The 14,303-nt window shown below is 45.7% G+C and overlaps 1 protein-coding gene across 1 annotated transcript in view; it reads left to right on the top strand.

Annotated features, from left to right (window-relative positions):
- The first annotated feature begins 8,502 nt into the window (after positions 1–8,502).
- wdr27 (WD repeat domain 27) overlaps positions 8,503–14,303 on the top strand; it is a 159,064-nt gene continuing 153,263 nt past the window's right edge. Inside the window, 8 exon segments of the mRNA XM_064952752.1 lie at positions 8,503–8,676; positions 9,984–10,125; positions 10,336–10,460; positions 10,701–10,814; positions 11,070–11,121; positions 11,212–11,282; positions 11,384–11,510; positions 12,232–12,334. Coding sequence (XP_064808824.1) covers positions 8,503–8,676; positions 9,984–10,125; positions 10,336–10,460; positions 10,701–10,814; positions 11,070–11,121; positions 11,212–11,282; positions 11,384–11,510; positions 12,232–12,334 — 908 coding nt within the window.

Genomic DNA, 14,303 nt, shown 5'->3' with positions numbered 1-14,303 from the left:
CGCAGCCTGGGAGACAGAACTTCATGTCAGGGATCTTTCAGGGCTTCAATGTCCCACGAGCGCATTGCGATCACAGGGTTCCTTGAGGTGGTTATCATGCATCTGTACAAATGATTAGCGTAGTGTCAGCTAGCTACATAGTTGTCTTCGCTGTCTTCGTATCCAAGATAATTGTGTAGTTTAGAGTGTGTAGACTTAGAGTGATTATCTTAATTTACCGAGGTTAGCTAGCCAGCTATTTGTCGTCCTTAACGTAGGAGATGCTGCTAGCTAGCTAGCCAACAGCTAGCCAACCTCTACCGAATTGAACTTCAACTACCCGGTCAACATTCCGCGTCGCTCCACAGGTAGTATCACATTTTCATTTCACTTCATTACAGTACAACGGTTTGATTTGTTTGATCGTAGCTAGCTAGCTACATAGCCGTCTTTGTATCTAAGACAATTGTGTAGTCTAGAGCGATTTTCTAGGTTAGCTAGCCAGCTATTGTCGTTCTTTTAACGTAACGTAACGCAATCAACACTGCTAGCTAGCCAGCTAGCCCCCGAATAGCAGCACTGTAGTAACTATTACAGTACAACGGTTTGATTTGTTTGATCGTAGCTAGCTAGCTACATAGCCATCTTTGTATCTAAGACAATTGTGTAGCCTAGAGTGATTTTCTAGGTTAGCTAGCCAGCTATTGTCGTTCTTTTAACTTAACGTAACGCAATCAACACTGCTAGCTAGCCAGCTAGCCCCCGAATAGCAGCACTGTAGAAACTATTACACTCGATGGAACGACTTGATTAGTGTAGTGTCAACATCGCAGCCACTACCAGCTAGCCTACAAAGTCAACAACGCAGCCACTGCCAGCTAGCCTACTCCAGCAGTACTGTATCATTTCAATCATTTTAGTCAATAAGATTCTTGCTACGTAAGCTTAACTTTCTGAACATTCGAGACGTGTAGTCCACTTGTCATTCCAATCTCCTTTGCATTAGCGTAGCCTCTTCTGTAGCCTGTCAACTATGTGTCTATCTATCCCTGTTCTCTCCTCTCTGCACAGACCATACAAACGCTCCACACCGCGTGGCCGCGGCCACCCTAATCTGGTGGTCCCAGCGCGCACGACCCACGTGGAGTTCCAGGTCTCCGGTAGCCTCTGGAACTGCCGATCTGCGGCCAACAAGGCAGAGTTCATCTCAGCCTATGCCTCCCTCCAGTCCCTCGACTTCTTGGCACTGACGGAAACATGGATCACCACAGATAACACTGCTACTCCTACTGCTCTCTCTTCGTCCGCCCACGTGTTCTCGCACACCCCGAGAGCTTCTGGCCAACGGGGTGGTGGCACCGGGATCCTCATCTCTCCCAAGTGGTCATTCTCTCTCTCCCCTTACCCATCTGTCTATCGCCTCCTTTGAATTCCATGCTGTCACAGTCACCAGCCCTTTCAAGCTTAACATCCTTATCATTTATCGCCCTCCAGGTTCCCTCGGAGAGTTCATCAATGAGCTTGATGCCTTGATAAGCTCCTTTCCTGAGGACGGCTCACCTCTCACAGTCCTGGGCGACTTTAACCTCCCCACGTCTACCTTTGACTCATTCCTCTCTGCCTCCTTCTTTCCACTCCTCTCCTCTTTTGACCTCACCCTCTCACCTTCCCCCCTACTCACAAGGCAGGCAATACGCTCGACCTCATCTTTACTAGATGCTGTTCTTCCACTAACCTCATTGCAACTCTTGCAAGTCTCCGACCACTACCTTGTATCCTTTTCCCTCTCGCTCTCATCCAACACTTCCCACACTGCCCCTACTCGGATGGTATCGCGCCGTCCCAACCTTCGCTCTCTCTCCCCCGCTACTCTCTCCTCTTCCATCCTATCATCTCTTCCCTCTGCTCAAACCTTCTCCAACCTATCTCCTGATTCTGCCTCCTCAACCCTCCTCTCTTCCCTTTCTGCATCCTTTGACTCTCTATGTCCCCTATCCTCCAGGCCGGCTCGGCCCTCCCCTCCCGCTCCGTGGCTCGACGACTCATTGCGAGCTCACAGAACAGAGCTCCGGGCAGCCGAGCGGAAATGGAGGAAAACTCGCCTCCCTGCGGACCTGGCATCCTTTCACTCCCTCCTCTCTACATTTTCCTCCTCTGTCTCTGCTGCTAAAGCCACTTTCTACCACTCTAAATTCCAAGCATCTGCCTCTAACCCTAGGAAGCTCTTTGCCACCTTCTCCTCCCTCCTGAATCCTCCTCCCCCCCCCCCTCCACCCTCTCTGCAGATGACTTCGTCAACCATTTTGAAAAGAAGGTCGACGACATCCGATCCTCGTTTGCTAAGTTAAACGACACCGCTGGTTCTGCTCACACTGCCCTACCCTGTGCTCTGACCTCTTTCTCCCTCTCTCTCCAGATGAAATCTCGCTTCTTGTGACGGCCGGCCGCCCAACAACCTGCCCGCTTGACCCTATCCCCTCCTCTCTTCTCCAGACCATTTCCGGAGACCTTCTCCCTTACCTCACCTCGCTCATCAACTCATCCCTGACCGCTGGCTACGTCCCTTCCGTCTTCAAGAGAGCGAGAGTTGCACCCCTTTTGAAAAAACCTACACTCGATCCCTCCGATGTCAACAACTACAGACCAGTATCCCTTCTTTCTTTTCTCTCCAAAACTCTTGAACGTGCCGTCCTTGGCCAGCTCTCCCGCTATCTCTCTCAGAATGACCTTCTTGATCCAAATCAGTCAGGTTTCAAGACTAGTCATTCAACTGAGACTGCTCTTCTCTGTATCACGGAGGCGCTCCGCACTGCTAAAGCTAACTCTCTCTCCTCTGCTCTCATCCTTCTAGACCTATCGGCTGCCTTCGATACTGTGAACCATCAGATCCTCCTCTCCACCCTCTCCGAGTTGGGCATCTCCGGCGCGGCCCACGCTTGGATTGCGTCCTACCTGACAGGTCGCTCCTACCAGGTGGCGTGGCGAGAATCTGTCTCCCGCCACGCGCTCTCACCACTGGTGTCCCCCAGGGCTTTGTTCTAGGCCCTCTCCTATTCTCGCTATACACCAAGTCACTTGGCTCTGTCATAACCTCACATGGTCTCTCCTATCATTGCTATGCAGACGACACACAATTAATCTTCTCCTTTCCCCCTTCTGATGACCAGGTGGCGAATCGCATCTCTGCATGTCTGGCAGACATATCAGTGTGGATGACGGATCACCACCTCAAGCTGAACCTCGGCAAGACGGAGCTGCTCTTCCTCCCGGGGAAGGACTGCCCGTTCCATGATCTCGCCATCACGGTTGACAACTCCATTGTGTCCTCCTCCCAGAGCGCTAAGAACCTTGGCGTGATCCTGGACAACACCCTGTCGTTCTCAACCAACATCATGGCGGTGGCCCGTTCCTGTAGGTTCATGCTCTACAACATCCGCAGAGTACGACCCTGCCTCACACAGGAAGCGGCGCAGGTCCTAATCCAGGCACTTGTCATCTCCCGTCTGGATTACTGCAACTCGCTGTTGGCTGGGCTCCCTGCCTGTGCCATTAAACCCCTACAACTCATCCAGAACGCCGCAGCCCGTCTGGTGTTCAACCTTCCCAAGTTCTCTCACGTCACCCCGCTCCTCCGCTCTCTCCACTGCTTCCAGTTGAAGCTCGCATCCGCTACAAGACCATGGTGCTTGCCTACGGAGCTGTGAGGGGAACGGCACCGCAGTACCTCCAGGCTCTGATCAGGCCCTACACCCAAACAAGGGCACTGCGTTCATCCACCTCTGGCCTGCTCGCCTCCCTACCACTGAGGAAGTACAGTTCCCGCTCGGCCCAGTCAAAACTGTTCGCTGCTCTGGCCCCCCAATGGTGGAACAAACTCCCTCACGACGCCAGGACAGCGGAGTCAATCACCACCTTCCGGAGACACCTGAAACCCCACCTCTTCAAGGAATACCTAGGATAGGATAAGTAATCCTTCTCACCCCCCCTTAATGATTTAGATGCACTATTGTAAAGTGGCTGTTCCACTGGATGTCAGAAGGTGAATTCACCAATTTGTAAGTCGCTCTGGATAAGAGTGTCTGCTAAATGACTTAAATGTAATGTAAATGTAAATGAATGGATGATACATGCTACTTTTGATGATCATGATCTCGACAAAACAACTGTTATGTCGTGATGAAGAGAAAATGATCGTGTGATCTCGACAAGATATACGCCTTTTTTTTCACATGTCCTTTCTGGAATTCTGTACATAACAGTATCGTATCAGTAAAATGCTTATCCTCCTAGTTTTTTTATCCAGATAAATTCTGCTCCCTCGTCAGATGTAGTCCCTACATGTTTTTGGAAGCATTTCTTAAGAGAAAAGAGAAAATCCCTAACATACCACATCATATGCTACAATCAAGATAATTTTATATGATCCCATGATCATGACATTTTGGTGAAATGTTGTCTTTCTGCTGGGAACAATTTAATGCGGGATCAGGATTTTGACAACACAGCATCATTTTGATTAAATATTTAGAAAAACTGGGCCCTGGACTTTATTAGTCACGTGCGCCGAATACAACAGGTGTAAACCTTCCAGTGAAATGCCTACTTACAAGCTCTAACCAATGATGCCAAAAAAGTTATGTGTGTGTGTGTGTGTGTGTAGGTAAGTAAAGAAATAAAACAACAGTAGAAAGGCATTTGAAAAAAGAGTAGCAAGGCTATATACAGACACCTGTTAGTCAGGCTTATTGAGGTAGTATGTACATGTAGGGATCGTTAAAGTGACTATGCATATATGATGAACAGAGAGTAGCAGTAGCGTAAAAGAGGGGTTGGCGGGTGGTGGGACACAATGCAGACAGCCCGTTTAGCCAATGTGCAGGAGCACTGGTTGGTCGGGCCAATTGAGGTAGTATGTACATGAATGTATAGTTAAAGTGACTAAGCATATAAGATAAACAGAGAGTAGCAGCAGCGTAAAAGAAGGGTTGGGGGGGCACACAGTGCAAATAATATGGGTAGCCATTTGGTTACCTGTTCAGGAGTCTTATGGCTTGGGGGTAAAAACTGTTGAGAAGCCTTTTTGTCCTAGACTTGGCACTCCGGAACCGATTGCCATACGGTAGTAGAGAGAACAGTCTATGACTGGGGTGGCTGGGGTCTTTGACAATTTTTAGGTCCTTCCTCTGACACCGCCTGGTGTAGAGGTCCTGGATGACAGGCAGCTTTGCCCCAGTGATATACTGGGCAGTACGCACTACCCTCTGAAGTGCCTTGTGGTCGGAGGCCGAGCAATTGCTGTACCAGGCAGTGATGCAACCGGTCAGGATGCTCTCGATGTTACAGCTGTAGAGCCTTTTGAGGATCTCAGGACCCATTCCAAATCTTTTTTGTTTCCTGGGGGGGAATAGGCTTTGTCGTGCCCGCTTCACGACTGTCTTGGTGTGTTTGGACCAATCTAGTTTGTTGTTGATGTGGACACCAAGGAATTTGAAGCTCTCAACCTACTCCACTACAGCCCCGTCGGTGAGAATGGGGACGTGCCTAGTGCTCCTTTTCCTGTAGTCCACAATCATCTCCTTAGTCTTGGTTACATTGAGGGATAGGTTATTATTCTGGCACCACCCGGCCAGGTCTCTGACCTCCTCCCTATGGGCTGTCTCGTCGTTGTCGGTGATCAGGCCTACCACTGTTGTGTCGTCAGCAAACTTAATGATGGTGTTGGAGTCGTGCCTGGCCATGCAGTCGTGGGTGAACAGGGAGTACAGGAGGGGACTGAGCACGCACCCCTGGGGAGCTCCAGTGTTGAGGATCAGCGTGGCAGATGTGTTGCTACCTACCCTCACCACCTGGGGGCGGCCTGTCAGGAAGTCCAGGGTCCAGTTGCAGAGGGAGGTGTTTAGTCCCAGGATCCTTAGCTTGGTGATGAGCTTTGAGGGTACTATGGTGTTGAACGCTGAGCTGTAGTCAATGAACAGTATTCTCACATAGGTGTTCCTTTTGTCCAGGTGGTTGAAGCATGTTGGTATTACAGACTCAATCAGAGACATGTGGAAAATGTCAGTGAAGACACCTGCCAGTTGGTCAGCCCATGCCCGGAGCACACGTCCTGGTAATCCGTCTGGCCCCGCAGCCTTGTGTAAGTTGACCTGTTTAAAGGTCTTACTCACATCGGCTACGGAGAGCGTGATCACACAGTCGTCCGGAACAGCTGATGCTCTCATGCATGCCTCAGTGTTGCTTGCCTCGAAATGAGCATAGAAGTGATTTAGCTTGTCTGGTAGGCTCTTGTCACTGGGCAGATCGCGGCTGTGCTTCCCTTTGTAGTCTGTAATAGTTTGCAAGCCCTGCCACATGCGATGAGCGTCGGAGCCGGTGTAGTATGATATAATCTTAGCCCTGTATTGACGCTTTGCCTGTTTGATGGTTCGTCGCAGGGCATAGCGGGATTTCTTGTAAGCTTCCGGGTTAGAGTTCCGTACCTTGAAAAGGGCAGCTTTACCCTTTAGCTCAGTGCGAATGTTGCCTGAAATCCATAGCTTCTGGTTGGGGTATGTACGTACAGTCACTGTGAGGACGAAGTCCTCAATGCACTTATTGATAAAGCCAGTGACTGATGTTGTGTATTCCTCAATGTCATCGGAAGAATCCCGGAACATATTTCAGTCTGTGATAGCAAAACAGTCCTGTAGTTTAGCATCTGCTTCATCTACAAACAGGATCACATTAAATCCCCTTAAGATTTTTTTCTGAGCACTGCCTAGGGATATTCCTATCACATTGGCGTATTGCTATATTAAGGACAGGTCTCGGTCTGATTGAATGATGACATGAACACTAGGTAGCTACAACAAAAGCGTACAGTATTTTGAGCACTAGGTACAACTATTGCGTACAACAAACATGTATTTTTAGGTTGTCAATTGGACTTGGTTAAAAACAGCTTGAGAATGATTATAAAAAGCAAATATCATCCATATTGTCAACTGCATCATTGACAGCTGAATATCCCCAACCTGTCCCAGCAGCGTCGTTTATAGTGATTGTGTGGGCATAAATATGTGTGTGTGTGTGTGTGAGTGTCAGTGTAAATGTGTGTGAATGTATGGATAGAGACCTATGAGTGTGCATGGGTGGGCACTGGGCAGCCATTGATTGATTACTGTTCAGCAGTCTTATTGCTAGGAGATAAGCCTGTTGGTCCGAGACCTGATGCCAGACGGTAGTGGAGAGAACAGTCCATGGCTGGGGTGGCTAAAGTCTTAGGCAATTTTATGGGCCTTGCTCAGACAATGCCTGGTATAATTTTTTATTTTTAAGAACAGGGATTGTGGGTTTATTGCCCATGATCAGCTATTATTAACTGTGACCCTGGAGCAACGAGGCTTCCGCTAGATAACACAGCCACAAAGTCAAAATATGTCTATATTGTAAAAAATAAGGAAAACAAAATGTGATTTTTTTGTCTTAATTTAAGGTTAGGGTCAGGCATAGTGTTAACATTGTGGTTAAGGATAAGGTTAACGTTAGGGTTAGATTTAAAATAAGATTTTAAGACCATACATTTTAGAAATGGGCAGGGTTTATGACTTAATTAGTGACGACTGAGCAATAGGGTTTAAGTGCCTTGGTTAAGGGCACTTCAACAGAAATCTCACGTAGTCAGCTTCGGGATTCGAACTAGCAATTATTCGGTTACGAGCCAGACGCTCTAAATGCTACCTGCCACCCCACAACACCGGTCAATCACGACTCCTTCTCCTCGTGCTATCGAGCGAGGATAGTTACTTTTAGATTGTGACCAATCTTATACGTTATTTCTCCTCGCCCTTTGAAATAATTAGGTTTGGCTGTTGACGTTGCGTTAGCCAGCAGCATATAACAGTTGTGACCCGGCCATTCACGATCCAAACTCTCTGAAAACCATGCACATGACAACATTATCATCTGGCGGTAGGTGCAAGTACTACAACACATGTGAAAGGGGGAACCTGAACATCTGCTGTTGTTGTCCCTGGTATCCAGGCAACCCTCCAGAATACTTTTTGACCCATATTGCAAGCTGTTGGTTGGTCTAGAAGGGTGTAGTGAGGAATTTGCTATATTTAGCTAGCGATACAATTAACCTGCATTTATTTTAAGGTGGGTGACTATCTATGTTGCAGAATATATTCTACTGTTAGAATACGACTGTTGCCTGAAGTATTAGCTAACGTCAGTTTGCAGGACATGTGCTCTGTAACCCATCTAGTTAGTCGGCTAACTTTAGCTAGCTGGGTAATCCTTACCATAGACCACATATAGCTCTTAGCTATTACCTACTGGAAAGACTGTCGGTGAGTGACCGTACACAGTGCAGCTACTGCAACAAATATAGCGATAAATAATATTTTAGCTGCTCCGATTTGGGTTATCAATATGGTTTTAGTGGGTTATTAGCCTAACTAGCTATCCATTTATTTCAATTGATTATGATTTTTTTATTTAGCTGTTTTCAGAGTAACTACATAGCTAGAAACGATCACCATGGATGGTTGTGTGGAAGGCAGCGGGACCAACAGACTGATGGTGGAAAAGTTATCCTTGTCCTGTGATAGACTGCTATCTCATCTACAGCTGGCCTGCTGTCCCTCTCACTGTGCCTCACCACTACAAGGCAAGGACCTGTTGATACACTGTCTCCTGGACACAGAGCTGAAGGTCAGTTACAGACAGTCCTACAGTACAAGTTGGAGACGGATGTTAGCCGAAAGGATGTTCTGTTCTATCTCCCAACCCCACCCCCCCCCCCCCCCCCCACACACACACACACACACACACACACACACACACACACACACACACACACACACACACACACACACACACACACACAGTGCATTCGGAAAGTATTCAGACCACTTGACTTTTTCCACATTTTGTTACGTACTGCGTTATTTTAAAATTTATTAAATTATTATTTTTTTCATCAATCTACACACAATACCCCATAATGATGATGCAAAAACAGTTTTTTAGAAATACCTTATTTACATATATATTCAGACATTTTGCTATGAGACTCAAAATTGAGCTCAGGTACATCCTGTTTCCATTGATCATCCTTGAGATGTTTTTACATCTTGATTGGAGTCCACCTGTGGTAAATTCAATTGATTGGAGATGATTTGGAAAGGCACACACCTGTCTATAAGGTCCCACAGTTGACAGTGCATGTCAGAGCAAAAACCAACCCATGAGGTCAAATGAATTGTCCGCAGAGCTCCGAGACAGGATTGTGTTGAGGCACAGATCTGGGGAAGGGTACCAAAAAATGTATGCAGCATTGAAGGTCCCTAAGAGCACAGTGGCCTCCATCATTCTTTAATGGAAGAAGTTTGGAACCACCAAGACTCTTCCTAGAGCTGGCCACCCGGCCAAACTGAGCAATCGGGGGAGAAGGGCCTTGGTCAGGGAGGTGACCAAGAACCCGATGGTAACTTTGACAGAGCTCCAGAGGTCCGCTGTGGAGATGGGAGTACCTTCCAGAAGCACTCCACCAATCAGGCCTTTATTGTTGAGTGGCCAGATGGAAGCCACTCCTTAGTAAAAGGCACATGACAGCCTTCTTGGAGTTTGCCAAAAATCAAGGCTATGGGTGGCTACTTTGAAGAATCTCAAATATAAAATATATTTTGATTTGCTCAACACTTTTTTGGTTACTACATTATTCCATATTTGTTATTTCATAGTTTTGATATCTTCAATATTATTGTACAATATAGATAATAAAATAAAGAAAAACCCTAGAATGAGTAGGTGTGTCCAAACTTTTGACCGGTACTGTATATGACGTAGTATGCAGTTTTTGGGACCACTTTTTGCTCATGAGCGCTACTTTCAGAACTACTGGCTATAAATTATACAAAAGTACTGGAGAATTTCTTTGAACAGGCAGATTTCTTTACACTTTAATCATTGCATCACTTGGCTCCACCACACTCCAATGCATCTCCTCCCCTCTGCAGGCCCTGCGACTGACTGGTCACCATGGAGACATCTCTGCCATGGTGTTTGGGACAGGTAGAGACCCTCTCCTGCTCTGCTCTGCCTCTGCAGATTATGTCATAGTCTGGGACATCCGGTGCTGCTACAGGAGAACAAGGGAGGGTGAGGATTTTTGCTTCATAGCTGTATGAACAGTAAGACAACAATACATTTAAATTCAGTGGCAACAACAATACATTTAAATTCAGTGGCAACATTTTATATACTGGTAAGGCCTCATTTACTCACTCACTCAATTAATCAATTTACAATGCTATATAGTAAAATTATTGAAATACTATATTGAAATACTAAAAGCATAGATGTTTTCAGGGGTAGTTGCGTCTGGTACAGTTATTGGGACACTACTGGGCAAGGTAGTCCATCTGTCATTTTGTCCCTGTGATGAGCGAGTGGCTGCATGCTCAGGGGCGAAAGTATACATACTCAACTCCAATGTAAGTACAGCATGCTGAATGTGTACTCTACCCCTCAAATTCATCCTTTATAACAAGTGTTTGTGTTGTGTTTTTATAATCCTTGTAAGACAAATGAATGGACAATAAAGTTTGACAATAAAGTTATCTTATCTTCTATTGCATACACTGTTTGTTTGACTGACCTCCAGATAGAGGATGTGTTGTCTGTTTGACTTACCTCCAGATAGAGGATGTGTTGTCTGTTTGACTGACCTCCAGATAGAGGAAGTGTTGTCTGTGCTGGCTGGCCACCTGGGACCTTTGACAGCAGCTGAGTTCTGTCCATGGAACAAAGACATCCTGGTGTCCATATCAGAAGACCGCACGTTTAAGGTATAGTCAAGTTATTCACTAACCAGTGAAATCACTTGGCTTCAGTTGTTTTGCTTGACGTCGTTTTTAAATCCCTTATCAAGGTGTACGCTACACTGTAGCTTTCTAAGTACAAATGAAATGACTAGCTACTAAGTCAGCTGTAGCTTGCATTATTTCACATGTGTGATCATCTGTTTATTGCTCCAAGAGAGACTGTTGTCCATAGGAACAGGTTTTAAACGTTTACCTATTGATCATTTCCCTTTTCAAAAGGTTTGGGGATTAAAAATGGAACAGATTCTCTATCAGTCTGGTGTATTGTCAGGTATGTGAACAGTGGATACACCTGTTTACGATACATTTGGTTTGATATTTATTAAATAATAACTCTCTGTCCACACCCTCTGTCCTCCAGCATCTCCACTACTCAGTATGTTGTTCTTGGAGAAGAGCAGGCAGCTTGTCACTGGTTCTGCTGATGGACAGGTTGGTCTCTCTCACTCTCACACACACACACACACAGACACACACACACACAGACACACAGACACACAGACAGTAACTCTGGGATTTCCCATTGTTTCCAGGTGTGGAGCTTCACTCTTCCTGAGGAACACAGATGTCATTTGGTGACCAAATTGGACCTTCACAAGGTGCAGCAACGACACCAAAGACACCTGGACACAGTGGCCCCACAGACTTGTGGTGTACTAGGTAAGAAGAGATAGTAAAGTAGTTATGGACATGATTTGTTTGTTTCCTGTGATGTGTTTTAGCCATATGCCTGCTAGCCAAAGACACATTTTCATTTTCACATAACGTTTGGAACATGAACTTGAACTTATTTCCCACTTTTTCTTTCACATAATGAGTAAAATAAAATGTAAACTTGAAAGTGTTTTTCCTAACACTAGATGGAATCAGAACACTGAGTTATGTTCTGTAGGAGGTTTGGGGTTATATAGTAATATGCTGTGTCTAACTGTCCATCCAACAACTCAATAGCATTTTTTGCTATATTTCGTAAAGACTCTATCATGGACACTCTTACTGACAGCTGTGGCTGCTTTGCGTGATAAATTGTTGTCTCTACCTTGCCCTTTATGCTGTTGTCTGTGCTCCAATGTTGTTTGTACCATGTTTTGTGTTGCTACCATGCTGTGTTGTCATGTGTTGCTGCCATGCTATGATATTTTCTTAGATCTCTCATTATGTAGTGTTGTCTTGTCTCTCTCTTCATGATGTGTGTTTTGTCCTATATTTTTATTTGATTTGTTTTATTTTTAATTCCAGCCCCCGTCCCCACAGGAGGCCTTTTGCGTTTTGGTAGGCCGTCAGTGTAAATAATAATTTGTTCTTAACTGACTTGCCTAGTTAAATAAAGGTCAAATAAAATAATAAATGACCCCAAGCCACCTCTTGTGTTACATTCCAGGAATCACTCCAGACCCAGTGGAGACAGCAAAGCCAGTCCTCAGAATTTGTGCTTATCACAGGCGGCGACCTGACATTGATCATGGGCAGCAGAGGTAAAATGGGTTTCTCTCCAGGGTCCATGTGCTGTAGATAAAAGGGGTTAATGCAACACATTACCTAATTTATCACTTGACACATCACGTGTTTAACCCATTGTCAATTTTAGCAGATTTTTGATGTCTTTGTAGTTTATATCAGTGTTTCTTAACCTTTTTCGATTACTGTACCACCAAGTACATCTTGCTCTGCCCGGACTTCCCCTGAAATACCTCTCATGTGAAGTGCCCCCTCATCTGTAGCCATGAAATGCTATGAAAGGCTGATCATATCTCACATCAACACCATTATCCCAGACACCCTGGACCCACTCCAATTCACATACGGCTCCAACAGATCCACTGATGATGCAATCTCTATTGCACTCCACAATGCCCTTTCCCACCTGGACAAGAGGAATACCTATGTGAGAATGCTGTTCATTGACTACAGCTCAGCATTCAACACCATAGTGCAATCCAAGCTCATCACCAAGCTAAGTATGCTGGTACTGAACACCTCCCTCTGCAACTGCATTCTGGACTTCCTGACGAGCCACCCCAAGGTGTTGAGGGTAGGCAATAATACATCCGCTACGCTGACCCTCAACACGAGGGCCCATCAGGTTTGCGTGCTTAGTCCACTCCTGTTATCCCTGTTCACCCACGACTGCGTGATCGCGCACAACTCCAACACCATCAGTAATTTTGCAGACGACTTGACAGTGATAGGACTGATCACCTACAACGATGAGACAGCCTACAGGGAGCAGGTCAGATACACTGCCAGGACAACAACCTCTTCCTCAACTTGAGCAAGACAAAGGAGCTGAACTACAGGAAACGTGAACTACAGGAAACAGCGGGTGCCACCATCCACATCGACAGGGCTGTAGTGGAGCAGGTCACTAACAACCTATCGTGGTCCACACACACACCAACACAGTTGTGAAGAGGGCACGACAATGTCTCTTCCCCATCAGGAGGCTAAAAAGATTTGGCATGGTCCCTTAGATTCTCAAAACCTTCTACAGCTGCACCATTGAGAGCATCTTGAGTTGCTGCATCACCGCTTGGTATGGCATCTGATCGCAGGGCTCTACATAGGGTAATGCGTACAGTGCAGTACATCACTGGGTCCGAGCTGCCTATCATCCAGGACCTCTATACCAGGCGGTGTCAGACGAAGGCCCTAAACATTGTCAGCCACCCAAGTCATAGCCTGTTCTCTCTGCTACCGCAAGGCAAGTCTGGAACCAACAGGACCCTGAACAGCTTCTAACCTCAAGCCATAAGACTGCTAAATAGTTAGTTAAATAGTAAACCAATAACTACATAGACCATCTGCAATGACCATTGACTCTTTTGTCTCATCACATACGCTGCTGTTACTGTTTATTATCTATCCTGTTGCATAGTGACTTTATCCCTACAAGTATGCTACAGTACCCGTCAAACGTTTGGACACACCTACTCATTCAAGGGTTTTTCTTTATTTGTACTATTTTCTACATTGAAGAATAATAGTGAAGACATCAACACTATGAAATAGCACATGGAATCATGGAGTAACCAAAAAAGTGTTAAACAAATCAAAATAATACATATGTTATATTTGAGATTCTTCAAAGTAGCCACCCTTTGCCTTGATGACAGCTTTGCACATTCTTGTCATTCTCTCAACCAGCTTCATGAGTTAGTCCCCGGGAATGCATTTCAATTAACAGGTGTGCCTTGTTAAAAGTAAATTTGAAAATGTCTTTCCTTCTTAATGTGTTTGAGCCAATCAGTTGTTTTGTGGCAAGGTAGGGGTGGTATACAGAAGAAAGCCCTATTTAGTAAAATACCAAGTCCATATTATGGCAAGAACAGCTCAAATAAGCAAAGAGAAATGACAGTAAATTCGGAAAAGTTCAAGAACTTTTAACATTTCTTCAAGTGCAGTCGCAAAACCCATCAAGCGCTATGATGAAACTGGCTCTCATGAGGAACGCCA

Source organism: Oncorhynchus masou, chromosome 31 (genome assembly GCF_036934945.1).
Source record: "Oncorhynchus masou masou isolate Uvic2021 chromosome 31, UVic_Omas_1.1, whole genome shotgun sequence".
NCBI lineage: Eukaryota > Metazoa > Chordata > Actinopteri > Salmoniformes > Salmonidae > Oncorhynchus > Oncorhynchus masou.
Note: the sequence above shows the minus strand (reverse complement) of the source record. Positions and strands in the feature narration are given on the sequence as shown.